Below are 19,168 nucleotides of genomic sequence, written 5' to 3'. Positions count from 1 at the left end.
ATGAGGTTTGGGATGAGTAGGAGGAGGGAAGAGTCTTGAAGTGTTATTTTATAGATCATAGTAGTAAAATAAGGTGTGGGTTGAGTCAGGAGGGATAGCAGGTAGTCTCTCTTCCACCTCTACAAAGCCATAGTATACTCCTTCGAATGCCAGTGAGTCACAGTAAGCACAGAAAAGACAAACGGAAACAGAGATCCTCATGCTCACTTCTTACCCTATCTTGTAAATATATATAAATATATGCCCATCACGCGACTGGTGGTCCATTTGGTGTTAATTACCATCTGTAGGCTTTTAAAGCAGAGATCATTATTGAATTTCATACAATTACAAAGTAGCTGCAATGGATCTTTCTACACTTGTCGGTAACATTACTAAAAAAACATGAACAACAATATAATATTAAACAACAAGATAATAACATTAACTGGCCGTTCATTTGGCACTCTGCTATGAAAGAGGCAAAGTGCTTTAATAACAGTTATATTACTCAATTCAATAGTAATAAATGTATTAACTACAGAAGGATGAAAGCCCTAATAGAAAAAACAAGGTGTAAACCTGTGAAAGTCGGATGACACAAGTGTCTACAGTAGAGCATTAGTCCATTTAGCTGTCTTATCACAATGATACCCTCAAGGAATTCATAGCAATGATATGCCAAATATTTGACTGAGCTTTAATGCAAATAAAATATAGTTTTTTCGGAATAACACTAGGGTCAAACATCTGCATCGACTGGCATTCTAATGGACCTTAGGGTGGCTTTACTCTTCCGACAGTCAAGCCTCAGAATTCGGTGAACATGCTGCTCAGCACTTAACCACCGCCAGGTTCCCAGGAGGAGTATGAAAGGGGAGTGTAGCAAGAGAGAAACCCTAAACAAATGAAAGATATTCACTCGGAGAATGTACCTCACGAGGCAAGACCATGACCTGCTCATCAGAGGTTCTCCGCTGAAGATTGGTCAAAAGAATTTTTGGGAGATTTTCCGCTCTATCCACAACAGCGAGGTGGGAGAATGGAAGGACATTTAAGCAGAGGATCAGCTGTAAAAGAAAGCTACCCCATCAGCCGGGGGTTAGTAATAGGGAGAGGAAAATGTGGCCTGAGAACCTTACTTTCTCTTCCACACTAAATCATCACTGAAGGTTGATCCCTGGCTCCTGTTCTCTCAATAAATACTACAGAAGAATTGATTCGAATTTATAAGTGTATGCAACTTCACGTTTGATCTGACAAACTGAATGAAAAGAGCTACAGGTTCTTGACTGGTTTCCAGACTCATCACTACATTGACAAGCCAGGAATGCCGGACTCCAAGGACAACTGTTGCGAGGAAGGGACATGGTGAACAATGTGACAAGGCTTCCCAGTAAGATGATGATTGTCGACTGATGCTCGTACTCGCAAGAAGTGAGTGTCTACTTGATAAACATTTAGAAACCTGATCCCACTGCAATTGGAGGTCTTTAGGAAGTATATGCATGCCAAGAAAACTGAGACACTTTGGCTGGCCACATTCAATACTAGATTTTTTAGTCTGTAAATTATCAAGCAACTGATTTTAATGAAAGTTCTTTTTTTCTGTTTTGGAGTTTTCAGTTCGCTTTCTGAAAGCATTTATATATTTTGTGCATGAATAAAATTGAACTGAATTTTCAGAAATGTAATGCACAGTGTGTTACATTTTGAAGTATCCTAGGAATAGTTAGGCGAAACTACTTGGAAGTGAGAGATGTTAATATTAGAAACACAGAATATATTACATTTTCAATTAAGTGTATTAAAAGGTTCCTTCCTCTCTCTCTCCCGCTGTGTTGGGAACGTATTCAAGTATTTAATAAGAACACCAGAAGGGGAAACATGAGTGATGCGACCTCAGGGCAGTAGTGGGTCTGGCAAACCCTAGACGGACAAATGTATTATTGTAATTCCTGTCCTAAATGTAAATGTAAATGTCATGGTACTTATAGAGCGCACTGTCACCAGACGGTTACCTTGTGGCGTCGCCTATGCAGCTTCTTGGCGCTGATACTCATACCGCTGTGGAACCCCTCCTGGCTTTCCCTGTGAAGTGTCCACTCCTGGGCACCCCCAGGGTGAAGCCAGGCATCCTTAGCGCTGTTGGGGCCGGTGTGGAGGCTAAGCAAGCTATTGCCCAGAGTTGCAGCGTGGAGCCCGTGATTAGAATAGGCACCGAGGCGAGAATTAACAGGTCCGAGGAAATTGAGCCCGAGACCCCGCCGAGGCGGGAATCGAACCCTGGCCAGAACTCTGCATCAGGGTCTGCCGCTCTAACCATTGAGCCACACTCCTCCAAGAAGATGTGGGCAACGTGCAACGTTCCCCCAAAATATTACAAGAGGGTTATTTACTTTTCCAACTCCACTCCTGAAATACTTTGGAGAAAATTAAATCAGGATCTGGCCATGTGCACTTTGGCTAAGTACTTTCACCCTAGTAATTGATTATTTACTGACCAGTGTGTTTTCCTTTTAGCTGAATTTTGTTTCCACAGTCAACCGAGGCTAGTAGTTAAGAAAGATAAGACAGCAAGTTGTTTTTACATTTTTTAGCAAGCCATAACCCTGGCTGGGGTATGTGGGCTACCCTAGAATTATCAATTGGCGACTGTGCTTTCCTGAGCATATTAAAAAATTAGGCAATAACAATTTGTGTAAATTACTAATCAGCTCTTAGGTCCTCATTTTATCCGAATCTGAAGCATCAAAGGCTGAGTAAAACAGATGTGATTTAAGCCTGCAGCCTTCAGGGCTACACACACGTGAATACATTAGCCCACTGAGTTAATTCACCAGCTGTCATGGTGATTATACGAGCAGTGACTTAATGCACCCCTCACTGGTCTTGTTTGCATGGCAAAGGCACCTAAAACAGCTGTCACACGCCAATTCAATCTGCCAAGTCCCCACCCATAGACAGACAAATATCCTCCTAATTGACCTCCTAAGATGCCTTTCATTTGGGCATGAGCCCCGGCCTGGGCACTGAAATCACTCTGTTGAACATAAGGGAAAAACGGTTTACCTCTCAGGACCAGGGACATTACTGTGACCTGATTTTTGTGGACATTCTAGCAGCCTTAAATAACTTTGATAATTCAGCTACTAACTATAAGACTGTCTACATTGGCCAGTATCAGGGAAGTAGCGCTGTCCTGGTTTACTTCATTTCGACAAAACTGGAACCACCCATTCAAAGTTGACCCATTGCTCTCTAATACTTTTGTCACTAAAAGTGATATCCCATCTGGGATGTGACCAAGGAGATCAAGATGGCAGGCAAACTTTTATTGAGCTCCGGCTGCCCAAATGTAATCTACTGCAATCCTGCCTGACAACACCAACAAAGATTCCCCCCCCCCTCCTGTTGACACTCCTAGTGTTAGGACACACTGGAAGCTTACAGTGACCCCATTTTTGCCAACGGCAAAGCGGCGGAGACAGCGTAACGCGGCCAGCCCAGGAGACAGGAAACCATCAAGATGGAGGCCGAAGTGCTCTCCATCGGCAAACACCGAAAGTGTGGCAGGTAAAGTAGACTGGACTCTCTGGACCCACCTGTGGGTGTTTGCTGGCCAACGGTGCTGAGATAGGGAATTATTCACAGCCCCCCGTGAGTGGCAGAAACCGACGCAGACTTGGCAAAGCTGCTTGGATCTCCGCCGTGGCTCGACACGTTTTGGTAAGCACAGCGGGGGGTACTTGGGTGGGCCCCCTGTGGTCTTTGACATGGGTCCTCTGTAGCCTTGGTAGAGGGGTACTGGGCCTGGTCTCTGCGGAGCTCCTTGACCTCCAGCTACCTCGTGCATAGTGCAGCCACGTGGTGCGACTGAGAAAGTGTTCCTCCAAAGGGAATGGCTGAGGTAGCCCTGACTTCCTCCGAGAGATACACTTACATCGCAGCTGGTGCGGTCCGATCTGCGGAGCCCTGTTGAACTTGCCCGAGACCCCATATGAAGCGTTCCGGTGCGAGTGGGTGGTGTGCCCTACGGAGGGGCCTGGGGCCCGCCCAGTTTGAATCTATTGGACTGGCACAGCTGTAAAGAAGAGATACGTGGAGGTGCCAGCATGCATTGAAATACCCCACTGGGGGGAGCCATTTAGTATCCCAGGCCAATTGAACACACGCGGTGCAGTGCGCTGCCTGTATTGGTGGTGCCCCCCCCACCTGGGCCACACTTGATGCCATACAAGCGTTGTCCACCTTGGAGGACTCTCTTTCGATCCACAAGCATGGTGATTCCAGGCAAATGCCTGCTGGAGAACCTTGAGTGCGGGGTCAATTTGGCTTGCAAATCTACTGCTCCCTGTGGCTATGGCAGAGGGGCTGCTGGTGACCTGTTGAGATTATCGTTTGCTCCTTGGCTACCGACTGCTTGAACTTTAGCCATCGGACAAGCATCGGAGTGGCCCCTCCCCTTCCTCCTCGAGTGCCTCCATACTGCTACCCTACGCCAACTGTTCGTGCTGCTTTGGGTCAAGCGGGTTGGCATTGTGGGTCTCTGCAATTACTTGTTCATCTGGACTCACCTTTCTGGGCCATGTGCAAGACAATCTAGGCCTTGGCGAACACTCCTTTGAGCAGGCTGTCTTTGCTGCTCCATGACAAGGAGGCCGGCTCCTTGACATCCTTCCACTCCGCACTCCGTGCCATCTTTTGCTCGGAGATGGGTGCACGACAAATCCCTAGTGTCAAAGTCAGCCCAAACAAAGATAGACCAGTATATCTCTTCCACGTCAGATAAAAGAAGTTCAGCGAGGGAGCCGCCGCAGAATCTGCTGAAGCAGCTTTCTGCAGACTTGACATCCACCCTCAAAGCAATCCAGGGCTCCAGGGAGTCCGAGGAATCCAAAGTAGATGGCATCCTTTATTGACCTCTCACTTCCACAACAGGATCTTCACAAGCTGGCAGAGTGGGTTACAGAAGCTGAGACATGGATATCAACAAAAGAAGATGACATGGTGACTCTCAAGCCACAGGTTTCCCAATTATTATCCAAGGTGGCGGTTCTGGACAACCGGATGAAATATGATCATGGAGGAACAATCTGCACCTCACTGACTTACCGGAGGGAGTTGATGGATCCAGAATGGGCGACCTCCTGGAGTAATGGTTGATGCATTGGTTCTGACAAGTTATCCTGCTGCTTAATTGTGGAGCGTGCACACAGAGCTCTCACCAAGAAGCCTCCCCCGGGGGCCCCTCCCTGTCCGATTGTGGTTCACATCCTCAACCACCAGACCGTGATGTCTTTATCCGTGAGGTCCGGACCCAACCTAACCTTAGAAACTCCACGCAAAGATTTTTATATTTTCTGACTACAACAGGGCAGTTCAGCAGTGCTGTTGCTCCTCTGAGGAGGTACAACGAAACCTCCAGGCACTCAACATCCACTAAATGCTCTTTTTTCCCACCCGGCTTAAAGTAATTTTTGCCTCCACCACTTACTTATTCAATACTTACTTACTGGGCTCTGTGGACCCGGCGGACTCTGAAACAAGGTAACGCACTCCACTCCAGCCTGCCTGGGAACCCCGCAAGCGGCACAACAGATCCCAGAAAAAAGTAGTCGTCGCGGGGCAGGGGGAGACGACCATCAGCGAGTCTGACTCCGGCAGGCGAAACACTGTGCAGACCAGGAGACATCCCTTTTGGATACCCTGGTGCTTTTGAAATCCACAGACAGCTTGCCGGATTCTCTGCCCTGATTGTCTCATGTAGGAGCTACTCAGGACAATATGCAGACTTTGATCTTGGAGGCTGCAGTGTGCGAGGCCCGACCCAGGTTGGTAACGTATAATTACTTATCGAATTGCCAAACTGGATTGGCACAGGTAGACGTTTTCTCCTGAGATGATTTCTCTAAATTCACTGTGCACGTGGGCTTCTCTTTCATTTGTTGAATGTTACGGTCAGTCAAAGAAATTGCTACAAGGGCAATGGAGCTCTGGATCACATGCTCCCCTCCGCCCCCAGCTTGTTTGTATAATTTTCTTCACAGGGGAGACCAATGCTTCGAGGAAGGAAATATGGGGAGGGGGATGTTGGAGGGGTATGTTGTTTTGTACAGGGATGTTGTTTTTTCGGGTTTTCCTTTCAGGTATTCCCCACACAAGCTCTTCACAGCAATTGCTATGATTTCAGGGTGGCTTCTTGAACAATTATGCATCGTCGTCACCCTGGTTATGGGGACTGTCACCTTATTCAGTCAGTCCCTAACTCTTCTCCAACATAGTTAGAATTGTGTTCTGGAAAGTAAACCGCCTCTTGGACCACATTAAAAGGTCAGCACCCTTGCCATAGAACCATTGATGCACCGGATGCGGTGCGATGCAGAACTTAGGTGTTGGCTATGAGGTGGAAGTGTGGAGGACCAGATCGCCCTCTACTACGCTGACAAAGTCTTGCTTTTCCTCAGCAAACCACAAACATCAGGTCCCAGATGTCTTGAGCTCCTCCAACTCTATTCTGAGGCATCTGGTCTCTGTGTGAATGCCAGTAATTCAGTTTTAGTGGAGGTCGCTGATGATGCTGCAGGATGGCATTGGTGTCCTGATATCCAATCAGATGCGACTCCTTCATGTACTTAGGGATTCACATCTCCAGTCTTGGCATGGTCCCTACATTTCTACCCCTTAGCCTCATCACTGGACCATGATTTACGTAAATATTCCCTTCTGCCATTAAACCCTTTGAGGCGTTAAAATGATGTATCGCCCCCGGTATCTATACGCCTTGCCAAATTACCCTCATCCTATTTCCACGCATGTGGTTTCAGGCCCTTATCTCGAAATTGACATCCTTTGCCAGGGTGAGTGGGAGCCATCGTGTGGCTTTCGCTTCAGCTCACAAGTCGACATTTGATGGAGGCCTTGGTATTCTGTATTTGTATGGCTATTACCTTGTGGCAAACAAAGCAAACCCAAGGAGATGATAGAAGGAGCACTGAAACTATTATCTTGTGGCACACCTGGTCCCAGTGAACGAATGGTATGCCAGTGGATAGGAACATCCAGCTTATAGACTTGAATTACATCTTTTGGGTTTAGATGGGTTTCTTGACCTACTTCATGGTAGTCCCATACATTCTTGCAGCCCACCTGCACCAGAGTGTCACAGCTCGAGAGAGCAGCCTTGCGCCATACCCAATGTGCCCGTCACCTCACAGACATGACGCCCTGCAATGTAGGCCAAACTTACATGCATAGATCGGTCATACCATTTTGATTCAAACAAGACTGTAGAGTTTATCTAGTTGTAAAATGTAAATATCCAGTCATTGATATAGCCCTTAGTATGTGCTCACAATTATGGCACACAAGCAAACTGTGGCATGATGAGATTAAGCGATCGATCCATGATTTACACGTGTTTTCATATGCTGGTTCTCACTATACCAATGTGCACAAACAATTTTCTGCTTATAGGAGCAAACTGCCACTCACTGCTGCTAGCATACTTAGTCAACGGCATACCATGACCAGATATCAAGTTTGGATCCTTATGCAAAATGGGGTGTTGCATTCCGAATTCCTCATACTTGAAGCAGTTGCTATAACAGTGTATCAAGAAGGTTTAAAAGTTTGACGTGAAACAGTAATAGCAAACTGTGATTATGGTAACAGTTGTACTTAAATTTCTGCTTAAAATACAGGTGCTCGAGACAGGCGCTATCTAGATGATTGAAACCTATACTGATAGGCTCACCTTTGACTTCCTGTCCAGGCAATAGATATATTTTTTTTAACAAAACTGGATAAGGGATATAAACCCTCACAGGGTGATGGTCATTCAAATGTTACAGATTATATAACATATCAAACTCAGAGTCTTCTGGACATGAATCCCCCATTCTCCTATTGATTGACAGCCAGGAACTGTTTGAGGATAAGATTCTATGGAATGCACTTATTTGACAGGACAGGATCATGCAATGTACAAGTAACCAGATATCTAAGTTGTTCTTCCAATGGGATTACCTCCCTGTAACCAGTCCTGAAACTCTGCATTTCTGCCATCTGGTCAGCGGGCACAGACACCTAGGTATTTTGCACTAAATTAATCAAAAAATAAAAATACACAATGCATCCGTGACACATGAATGTTTTAATAAGGATGAAGGACATTGTGTGTGTAGAGCAGATACTAGAGATCCCATAGTGCTCATGGCCAAGGAGGAGGAGGTGGCAAATACCGCTGATGCCTGAAAAGGCACTCTCGAAAACCTGCGTCACGCCTGGGCCAAGGGCAGACGAGACCCATCCATGGCTGCAACAGGCTGGGCTCACACTCTTTAGTGGTGTGTTTTTTTATTCCATATTCAGAACGGGTAAGAGATAAGCAGCAAATGTGCCACAGCAAATGAAAAATAAGAAACAAAAGGCCACCTACAACTCTGAACAACTTCTTCGTTTTGTTTGTGGGTGCTCAAGATCAAGACGTAGCCAAAATGAAACAGCGTACCAGTAATGTTACTAACTTAGCGTCTTCTGGTGCTAGGGCCACTATTGATACTGGCCATGATAGCACAAGAAGGCCCATCCTGATGAAAGGGAATCGTCATTCTGTTGTGGCAGATGTGAATGTTTCAACAAGGCCTTTGGACCAATTGGGCCCTATGGAGCTGCCTTCTTTCATTATTACAAGTAACAGGATGCTTAATAGTGATCACAGCTTTTTGGAAGAACAAATATCCAATGGAGGCGGCGGAATAGCAGATGACTTCTTCCCACATTCCTCTGCCGCCCTCAGGTCTCTACAGATCTAGATGAGGTGGAAGTATTCAGGTGACGTCCAATGCAGCTTATTTACGTGCCGTTTTGCAGCGTTGTGATTGGCTTCGGCAAGCCTGGGTGCTTCCTGCTGCCGGGACTCCAGACAGTAAGAAGATGAAGAGGACGGAGGAGACGTGACAACCAGCCGTCCCCAGGTAAGCGTTTTCTTTTTCAGTCCCCTCCCCTACCCCCCACGCCTCACCAACCCCATTCGGTAGCAGCCACTTACAGGGCTCTATTTGGAATACAGGGTATATTGTAAAACTCTTAAAATCTGCTTCAGTCCATCTATATTTAGGTTTTGGACCGTGCCTAGTTTCATGCCACTCTTGCGGTACAACAAAAGCAGGCATTATTGCTCTCCACTGAAAATAAATTGTGCTTCCTGGGTTGAAGTGACCCGTTTGTAGAGGTAACCTAATCTTCGTGACTGTGGTAAATTGATAAAACACCTTCACCAAGAGCAAAATAAACATCAAAGCTCAAACCAATAAGTACTTCAAATATATTCACAAGTGCAGTTTTTATGCACACCAGTGGCAACCCCTCTTCCACTGAACTCTGCCTCTCCTCCGTGTGTGGTAGAGGATGCCTGGGGCTTTCAGCGTTGCTTCAAACACAAACTTGACAACAATCTGTAACAGAGGAGACTATTGCCTAAGCAATATATTTTGATGACAATTCATCGACTTAGAAATTAGAAAAGTTGTTAACTGCAAAATGTAAAACTCAACTCTCAAATGCAAAGTCCCCAAATATATAAATACATTAACAAACGCGGTTTAAATGGATCTGGAGCTTATAAAGCCTGATGGATCGAGGGCTGGGGGAAAAGAAATAAAAACAAGTTATGAAAACAACGTGTGGGCGTCTTCATTTATTCCTACTTGTCGTAGGCTGCCATTAAAAGACAAGTGCTATTATTTGCTCCTCTTAATGTCGGTTTTTTCCTCGGGGGGATAATGAAATATTCATAGCCATATCGTCTTTATGGCTAATGAAGCAGAAAAAGTACTTACATCCATTATTTCAGAATATATTGTTTCAAAAAGGCGCAGATACAAAAAGCCCCGGGGTTAATCAAGACATTTACTTTCCCATCAGTGAATTGCCAGAGCGTGCAGATGTGGATTATTTTACACTGCACAAGTTTCGTACAAGTGGAAATGGAGGCATGCTTGCAACTCAGTTCTGGATCGAGACTGTTCATGCCTTGTACGAGAGCCATTGCAACAAGTGAGGTCCAAATTCCTGGTTATTAAACATTCTTGCAACTGAGTCTCGGCAAGGTTACACAATTCATCCTGTTAGAGGCAGCATCTGTGGTGTGATCCATGAAAAATAACAAATACACCGGGAATAAACAGGGAACTATTAAAACCATCAGTTGTAAAAGCCCGTTCTAATATTGTTCATGTGGTTTGGATGTCTATAAAGTCACTGATGGTACCCCATGAGCTCTAAATGATTTTCAAGGCCTGTGGCACTATCAGGTTTGCCAAATTGCTCAGTGTGGTCAGGATACCCAAGCATCCAGTCCTGGACATTCACTTACAAAACCCAGGGCATTCTAGGCGTTACCGTTGTGAGCTTCAACTAATCCAGTAAAACATGAACACAAGGATTTGGGGAGGAGACGCCTGGAATTGGAAAGATTGTCTTGCATATATTGAATGCGCTGCTAACCCCAGGTGCAACCTACATCGTCAAAAAACAGGCAAACTGAACCTGAGTTACATCCTGTCTCTCTGAAGAGTAGCAGCCTAGCTTTTCATTTGTGGGCAGTGTATGCTCTCTTTATGAAAGAGGAAACATTGGTTGGTGTAGAGGGCTTTCTGTGACTACACTTTTACTTGGCCATACCACATTCTTCATTACAAATAGCCTAAACAAAAGTAGTATGGAAGACACGATTTGGAGTCTCTTCATCCCGAAACTGCAATAAGAGCGAGGGGGATGATAAACCTCAAGAAGGGGCAGTGCACTAGAAGTCCTGAAAACATAATCGCAGACACCGAAGAAGGAAAGCTATCTTTGGGGCAGTTGCTTGATAACACTGGACATTAGGGGTTTAACCCAGGCTCTGGGATGTAAAATAAGTCTAAACATTCTTCACGGATGAGAAATTGGAGAATATATTCATATCAATCGCTGCCAGGATCAAAGAGGCCATTCCCCCTGGGCTGCAACGAATCAAACAGTCTGGGTGACCTAGTCATTGCTACAAGAGTCTAAACCTGTATGTCTCCTCTTGCCAGGGACAGTACCCTCCAGAGGACCTACCTCCATAACGGATCTAAATGTGAACATGGAGCAGGGACTAGGCACGTGTGGTGGGGTGCACTCCAAAGAACCGCGAGCCTAAATTATTTGCCTCATACTTGTACTCTACCATTTCTGCCACACTGCTACCAAGTCTTCCTTGGCATTTTTATGCGGGGACAGTAGTCCTTGACAGTGCCAAGACACGTGTTCATGCAAGTGGGAACATGCTTTTTCTTGGGGAGTTTTAAGCAAGAGCCATGTGTGATGAAGCTACTATTCCAGTCTTATCTTGTAATGTGCTGAAAGATTTTCACAAATGGTTCAGTGCACCACCCAGCGCTCTGAACCCAAATACATCAGACATTTCTTATGAGTATCATCTAGATCTGCCACTGTTTTAAACCAGGCACACAATGCGTGTGAAAAAGAGAGAGTAGGAAAACCGAAAAAAGAACTCAGGTGCATATGTAAAAAGGTTAACAGAATAAAAATGAGCGTGAGAGAGAAAAAGAAAATAATAAAGAAAGAAAGAAAAATAATTCCACCAGTACATGCTGTGGGACTGACAAAAGAGTACACAGAACCTGGATCATCAGCATGAGTATGGAACTGAACTGCTGGCAGGTTTCTCCCTGCAGGGCCGTTTCTAGGTGTTTTGCCGCCCTAGGCGAGAATTGAAAAATGCCGCCCCCTCCCTTTTACTACGATCTCTCTCGCCCCAGTCATCCGTGCTAGAAGAATTATTCCATGTACCTGGAGAACACTGTATAGGCCACAGACGCTACTACATACATTTCCTCTCTCAGCATCATTGTAGACACACCAGCCAGAGCGAACCCTTCCCAGCTCTGGTAGAACATCGAATCATAAGAGCCAGGCCCCTCGCCAGGAGGCCACAGCAGCTTGCAGCACCCATTGCCCCTTGCGAGTGTTGCCAATGACAGTACAAACACAACTAGTAATCATCACACCTCTACAGAGTGACAATTCAGAATATTCCAAGCCCCCAGTGTTAGAAGAATGGCTAAGGTGGCAGATGTAGTAATTTTTAATGTATATTGGATTAATAAACCACTGTGTTTGTGCTCATCTCCAAAATAGACCACCAGTGCTACCATGTGGCAGACTATCATAGGTGCCGGAGATGACATTTAGGTATCGGTGCTTAGCACCGGAAACCACCTGCTCAAATTAAGCACTACGTACAAGAGATGTGTGATAGACCGGAAATGAACACACCCTCACAGAGCAAAAAGGAGGTTGAGAGAGTGACCAACAGGGAGAGGAAGAAATATAGAGTGTGCACACCTCCACATGTTATCTACCACCATGGAGGTTATGCCATAAGATCAAAGTCAGAAATATAGTCTGTCATAAGTAGATTGTCCTAAATATCCGTCTATTGAATTAAGAATTTCTCTTACTAACTCCAATTGGGAGATAATTTAGCAAAAGATATTTATGCCAGATTGTATTCTGACTACGACATTCTGGCCCTGCACCCTCCATGGATACAAGTTCTTGAATGAAAGATTTCTCTTTGCAGTGTCTCTATAATACTCATCAAGCAGCAGTAGCGGCTAGTGGTGGGAATGCTGCGGGCGGGGCTGGGGAGGAGCAGGGTGGGGGGTAGTAAGCTACGGCATACGGCCGAACAGAGGTAAGTAAACAATTAAATAAATAAAAGAAATGTCATTGCGCGCGCTGCATTGCCAAATGTGATGCAGTGCCTGCAACAAAATTAGTTTCATTTATTTATTTATTTACTTACCTCCGTTGGGCCATATTCCGTAGTTTACTACCCCCCACCCAGCTCCTCCCCCATCCCGCCCCACTGCCACGGCACTCCTATCACGAGCCACTACTGTCAAGCAGGAATACTGGTGCAAACAAAAGAGCCCACTCACATCTACAGCTATCAAGGAGAATTGTTGTTAATAAGGTAACTTTAAACAATGCAGGTCAGCAGAGAAACATGGAGACGGACTAAAACAGTTTATCTGAAAGGCCCCTCTGGAGTCCCTCCATTTAAGAGAGAACATGTATATTACCGTTCTTGCAATCAGGAAATCTTAGATAACATGGCACACCAATGTAAATCAATTCTGTATCCATAGGTGCTGAGTAGCCTAACTTGCCACTAAACAATATTTTGCATTTAGACAGCATAAGGAACCCAAATACATGAAATGATTTGTCGCAGACAAAGTCCAAGTTTCATCCACAGGTCTACAGATCACATTGTGAACATAGCTAAAATCTGAAGGCTACAATAACAGCATTTTATAGTGATGCAATACCAAAATGTGGATAGGACATGGTTTTCCATTAAATGTAGTGGTGATCCAAATGACCTCATAGGCAGCCAGACATTTATTTAAATTATTTCCTTTAAAAAATGGACAACAATAGCATACCGGTGTCAGGCTTCTGCCAGTTTAGTAATGAGCACTTCCTGTATTCCAGTGGCCACACAACTGCATTTTGTTGTCTCTGAAGGGTGGCCAGACTCTGACACTTGCTGATGAAGTGTTTCAGGTGGCGGTTGCAAAGAGCAGTAAAATTGTGATTGGCAAGGGGGCGCTTCCGTTCAATAACAAATGTATGCAGCCGTGGTGATCCTCCTGTCATTTGTCATACAATATTTGAATCCCATTCCACACCAAACCTACCATGGAGTTATTAACAAATATTACAAAGCAGAATGGAGGTTCAGCTATTAAAGCACACACTTTGGCTGGAAGCACGAATCCTCCTCCAGAGAAGTTCAAGCTAGACCCTTGCAAGGAACCCTTCCCAGCATATTTTCTCTCTCTTCTTCCCCTGACACTTCTAGCTACAGCAATCAAAGCCGATACGATACACAGTCTATAATATAGACTGTGTATCGCATAAAGCTCCTTTATGAATGTTTTACGGTTTTGACGAAGTGAATGAAAATGTCTCTGAACATTTAAACCGACTGACTCGGCGATGGCGCAGGTACGGCTGGAAACGCTGCCACTCCTTCTAAAGCAGGTGCGCTTGCACTCCACTTATAGGTGCTGCTGCTGCCTGCATGTTTTTTTGCCGCCCCCCACCTTTTGCCGCCCTAGGCGGCCGCCTAGTCCTGCCTAATGGCAGAAACGGCCCTGTCTCCCTGACACTTACATTGATGATACCAAAGGATAGGCACAATTCGATGTATTTATTGTTCAAAGGATTCCGGATTCTCATATTGAAGGATACCATTTTTAAAATGTTATGTTCATGAAGAGTTAGTTCTTCGTAGGCCAGACCTGGTTAGTATTCGACCATTCTGGCAACAGACACATGCACTAGTAATTCCCACGACAATGTGCTGTCTGATGCAACTGGAGAATATGACCAAAGCAAGTGTGCACCCCAATGGAAACTAAAGAGGCAGCAATTAAATGACAATAACAACCAGTAGGAGCAACAAAAAATGAAGAAATCACTGCCACTGATTCAGTTAACTTAGCTACCATCACAGTGATAAATGCCACTGCATATTGGCGTTGTCAGGAAGACCGAGTTTGATTTAGGTTCTGCCACAGTACCTGGAGTGCAATTCGGTGCTTCCATTATTGTATTTACTTCCTCGTTCCCAAATTCCAAAATCAGGTACCCGGTAAGCTCTTTCCACGCAGAAGACCAGATTTTGGATAAATGACACCTACAACAGAGAAGAAAAAAATATCAATATCAAGAGAAATTGAAGTGATTACTAATGATACATTAAAGTATTAATGTTGCTTAGCACATATTTAAGGAAAAGGGGAGTTGACACTGGGAGTATTATGCACCTTCATCAATCCACCTTTCCGGAAGCATTTAACAACATTCTTGCTTGCTGTTAATAGTTTTATTAACGTGAAATCGGCATCTCCATATTTAATAATGTAAGATGAGGTGGTCAACAATATAAATTTAGTTACAGGGGCAAATCTGAAAATCCAGGTGTTTGCTAATTTCCATGCTGGGTGGATCATAGTAATTCTTGGCTGTGAAGAAAAGTTAACAAATTAAACATGAAAGTATGCATATTGATACTGCAGGATCAATGGGTTTGTGCGATGTGAATCGATATTGCGGTACTACTTTAGGAATCTGCGGCATACGGGAGAGGGAAACAGCCACATAGATGGGAGACAGCCACAATGAACTCAGAGCCCATTCTGTGGCTATCAGATACAAGATCTATATTCAGGCAAATCAGGGTGTAACCATCATATTCAGAAAACTGTCAGCAGACGTCAAAAACATCCAAGAAAATACAATCCAATTTGTGAACTTTCTAGATCCAGTCAATGACCTCATACGCAGTCATATATCTGCATCTGGTTCCTGATTCGGTATATCATTTATTCATATGATGCTATTTCTGTCATTTCCGAAAAGCATTTCTAGATCACAGGCGTGGTAGCAGATTTCTCCACTGCCTAAGGATGCAAGTCTCCGCTGCCCCAAATCTGCTGCTGACAATCGTGACCCTGTGCCTCAGTGTCGGATGTGCTGATCAGCAAGCCAACTTTTGCATATGGCTAGGATTTATAACCACTGTATCTGTTTGAAATGTCCTACACCGTTGGACAAAATTATTGAATTTGGTTAAAGACCGTAGAATAATCATCAGGTCATGAGACCAACTGTAACTCCAGCATGCAACTTTGCAATCAATTAACGGGCTTGCATTATTCCAGATGTGTGTTGCAGTGTATCACCCTACATCCAGCAAAGCATAGGTGGTTGGGCTGGTGGATTAAAGGGATAATAATTTCCAAGATTATAATATTTTGAGGCTCACCTTTCTTTTAAGCATGGCTACACCATGTAGTGCAGTCACTACAATATTTGCCAAAGATGGTTTGCCGGGTGATACAGTCCAATGCTTGGAAGTTGAAGCCCTCCTGGCTAGGTCACATGTAACTTCGCTACTTTAAGACTGGGCCATCTACCCCTCCAGACAGAGGTCTTAGTCTTGCTAATAATGTAGTGAAGAAAGTGCAATGGAATCCGAAGATGAAGTATGCTAAGCATACAGCTAAATACAGGGGCTACAGCTACCAGCAGTTTCACTTCTTGGGGACTTCCCCACGTAGAAAGCTGGAATTCAAGCCATCTGCTGAAATCTCTTTTCTATCAGGGGGTTCATATGGTCTAATACCACTCCATCCTAAGCTCTATTTACCTGGACACCTAGGGAGCTTTCTTGGGAACCAGTAGAAGCCACACTTCTTTCATTTCAGCTGCATTTGTGCCACTTGGGCTGCTTCTTACACCAGTCCTGTTTAACTTAAAGGCTGCAAAAGCCGATCAAACCTACAAGACATCAGGAACAGAATGAGGCCTGGGATCTGACACTGAGCAGGATTTCATCTGCATAGAACATGGCTTTGAAATCAACAAAAAACACAGTTGATGGACAGAATGTAGAACAATGTCATTCATTCACCCCAGTACAAGGATCTGGGCCTAAATCCATCGTTGTTTTGCACTCCACACCACCCTGGGTTAGACACTGGCTATATGCAAATCAGCTCTGACCCTGTGCCTCATGGGAACAGTCCAGTCCGAACTACCAAGCCACGTCTTTCCCAGACCGGAATCAAGCATCCAAGGACTGGTTTCTGGCTATCAGCCTTCATCAGCCTGGATAGCTTGACTCCAGTGGTGTGGAGAGCCTGGGACTCACGTCTGAGCATCCCCAGCCCACTCGGGGTGAAATTGCAAAAAACACAGTTGATGGACAGAATGTAGAACAATGTCATACATTCACCCCAGTACAAGGATCTGGGCCTAAATTCATCGTTTTTTTGCATTCCACACCACCCTGGGTTAGACACTGGCTATATGCAAATCAGCTCTGACCCTGTGCCTCATGGGAACAGTCCAGTCCGAACTACCAAGCCACGTCTTTCCCAGACCGGAATCAAGCATCCAACTGCAGCCACCAGCACACCCTTAATATGTGGGGATTGTAAATTGCACAGCCAGCAAAATGAAATCTGAGAGGAGGCTGTCTTACTGTCTGAGTGTGTATGAGGAGAACTTTAGACAAAGCCACACATCAAACAAGTGCTGCGGTTGAATTATAAAGCCATTATTAATATAACATTTTTGCAAAGGCTGACTGTCTTTAGAGTTCTAAACTGGTATGCCATTTGAGTCGTTTAAGGCCCTTTCAGCATCTAAGAAAAAAAGCCACCATCTCTTCCAGGTCATTTCTAGTTTTGCGTTATAAGTGAGAGAGAGTCCTGAGATGGTTCCAGGATGCTCTGCCAAAAAAGCCGAAACCAAGTTTTGCGGATCAGTTTAGGTATGACTCTCCAAAGCTCACGAACAGCATGAAGCCTTTTCTCAGTTTGGTAATCAGTGTAATAATAGTATGATTAAATTCAGGGCTCAAACAACCAATTCCCTCTGCTTCCACTCAAGCATTCTCTTTCTTCTGAGAGTATTGGCATATTGGCTGATGAAAGATTCTTTAGTAACAGTGAAGATGGGGCTATCAGACTTCCAGGAATAATAACTGAGAATACAGTAAAAATGAGGTCTCCCGCCTTAAATTAATAATGCGGTCTTCATTGTTCAAGAGCAACTGTAAGCCTATCAGGCCTGAAGGAGAATCGCAGGCAAGAAAAATGAAGGAGAGATAAACTGGCCAATGCAGAAGAGAATGTATGTGACAGAAAGAGAAGAAACTCTCTTTCTTGCCGCAATCATTACCAAGCAGCTCAAACTCCTCTCGTGAAAATTCCAGTTCTGTGAGCTAGCACCTATTTGGCCGCCATCTTGGGAGCAAACAAACAGAAGGCTCCTCACATAAAGGTGTTTGCCGTCGTGCGAACCCTGATGCTCAAGGGACAGATCACTGACATTTTCATGAATCATTGCTTCAGGGATAGAGAACACATACTGAAGTGGGATGTTTAGACAAAGTCTACCTTAACTGTGCTTCTGGGGGGGAAACTAATTGTCTCTTTAACAAAGGATTGATATAAGTGGTATTTTCTGAAAATGGTGGCGATACTTGAAATCGAATAACTTATTGGCTCCGAGAAAAGAACTTGGACTGCTAAAAGTATTAAGGATATGTGTTGATTGAAAAAAATCAAGCAATTGTTCAATCTCCAGCTTAAGTAAAATAATTGGCACAATTTTCATGCATGTTAAGATAACAGGTAGCATGCTATGATTTGTACCTTACTCTCGTAACTCATTCAGGCCCACAAAGCAGTTTGATTTGAGTTTGAAGTGACTGAGTTAACTAATAAAGAATTGATGGCGATTGTTTCAGCATCTGACTTGAAGTGGGCAGGATTATTACTTTAGTTGGATCATAAATGTAATTGTATAATTTTCCTTTTCAGCTTCCTAAGAGCCAAGGCAGTAGCTGATCCCCACAAAGCCATTACCCTACTGAAAAGCAATTGTGATAGTCAGTGAAATAATAGTCTTGTTAATGGGGGCAGGTGGAAGAGAGCTCTCCAGACTGTGACTTCCCAGCAGTATAGTCATGTTTTCTTAATAATAAATACACCAAAGAAGTTTGTGACTTTCCTAACTATATCCTTTGGGTGAGTACAGATTCTATGGCATTACCCGGAGGCGTGGACTATGCTCTTCTTTCTTCATTTTTTGAAATAACAGCCATATGAAACTGCAATTTTTATCCCATGTAAAGCCCTCTCTTCATCTTTTGCAGAGAAGAGGCGTAGTGCTGACGTCACCCGGGTCTTAAAAGTAAATGTGTTATTATATCGACATTTCTAGGCCTAAATTGTAAAGCACTCTGATATCCTTCGGGATCAAGTTTGTGCTATATAAAACTTTATAAATAAAAATAAAAATAAATAAAGGGTGTTGTCCGTTACCTATTGCCCATTGGCATCCGTGTCAGAGGAGTATTCGGACTCTGCTCCCTTTTTATTACAGCTTATGTGCTTCTCTGCCATTTCAGGTTTGTTGAAGGTGCTCGCACCTCATTGAGAAACTGCTGCAGGAACACCGCGACGCTCCTTTGCGGCCCCTATACAAGTTATTTTCCCTCAGCTGAGGGCTTTGGGGCCAGAGTGCACGGCAGTCTGTCAACCGCTGG

At 44.4% G+C, this 19,168-nt stretch overlaps 1 protein-coding gene across 3 annotated transcripts in view; it reads right to left on the bottom strand.

Moving 5' to 3' along the window:
* The window catches only part of PHKB (phosphorylase kinase regulatory subunit beta), a 1,437,099-nt gene that overhangs the window by 861,092 nt on the left and 556,839 nt on the right, over positions 1 to 19,168 (bottom strand). For all 3 annotated transcript variants that reach the window (XM_078669366.1, XM_078669365.1, XM_078669367.1), the window contains one exon: positions 14,628 to 14,743. In XM_078669366.1, coding sequence (XP_078525492.1) covers positions 14,628 to 14,743 — 116 coding nt within the window. The remainder of the gene's footprint in view (positions 1 to 14,627; positions 14,744 to 19,168) is intronic.

This window comes from Lissotriton helveticus, chromosome 12 (genome assembly GCF_964261635.1).
Source record: "Lissotriton helveticus chromosome 12, aLisHel1.1, whole genome shotgun sequence".
NCBI classification, from domain to species: Eukaryota; Metazoa; Chordata; class Amphibia; order Caudata; family Salamandridae; genus Lissotriton; species Lissotriton helveticus.
This window is presented reverse-complemented; position numbering and strand designations above follow the sequence as displayed.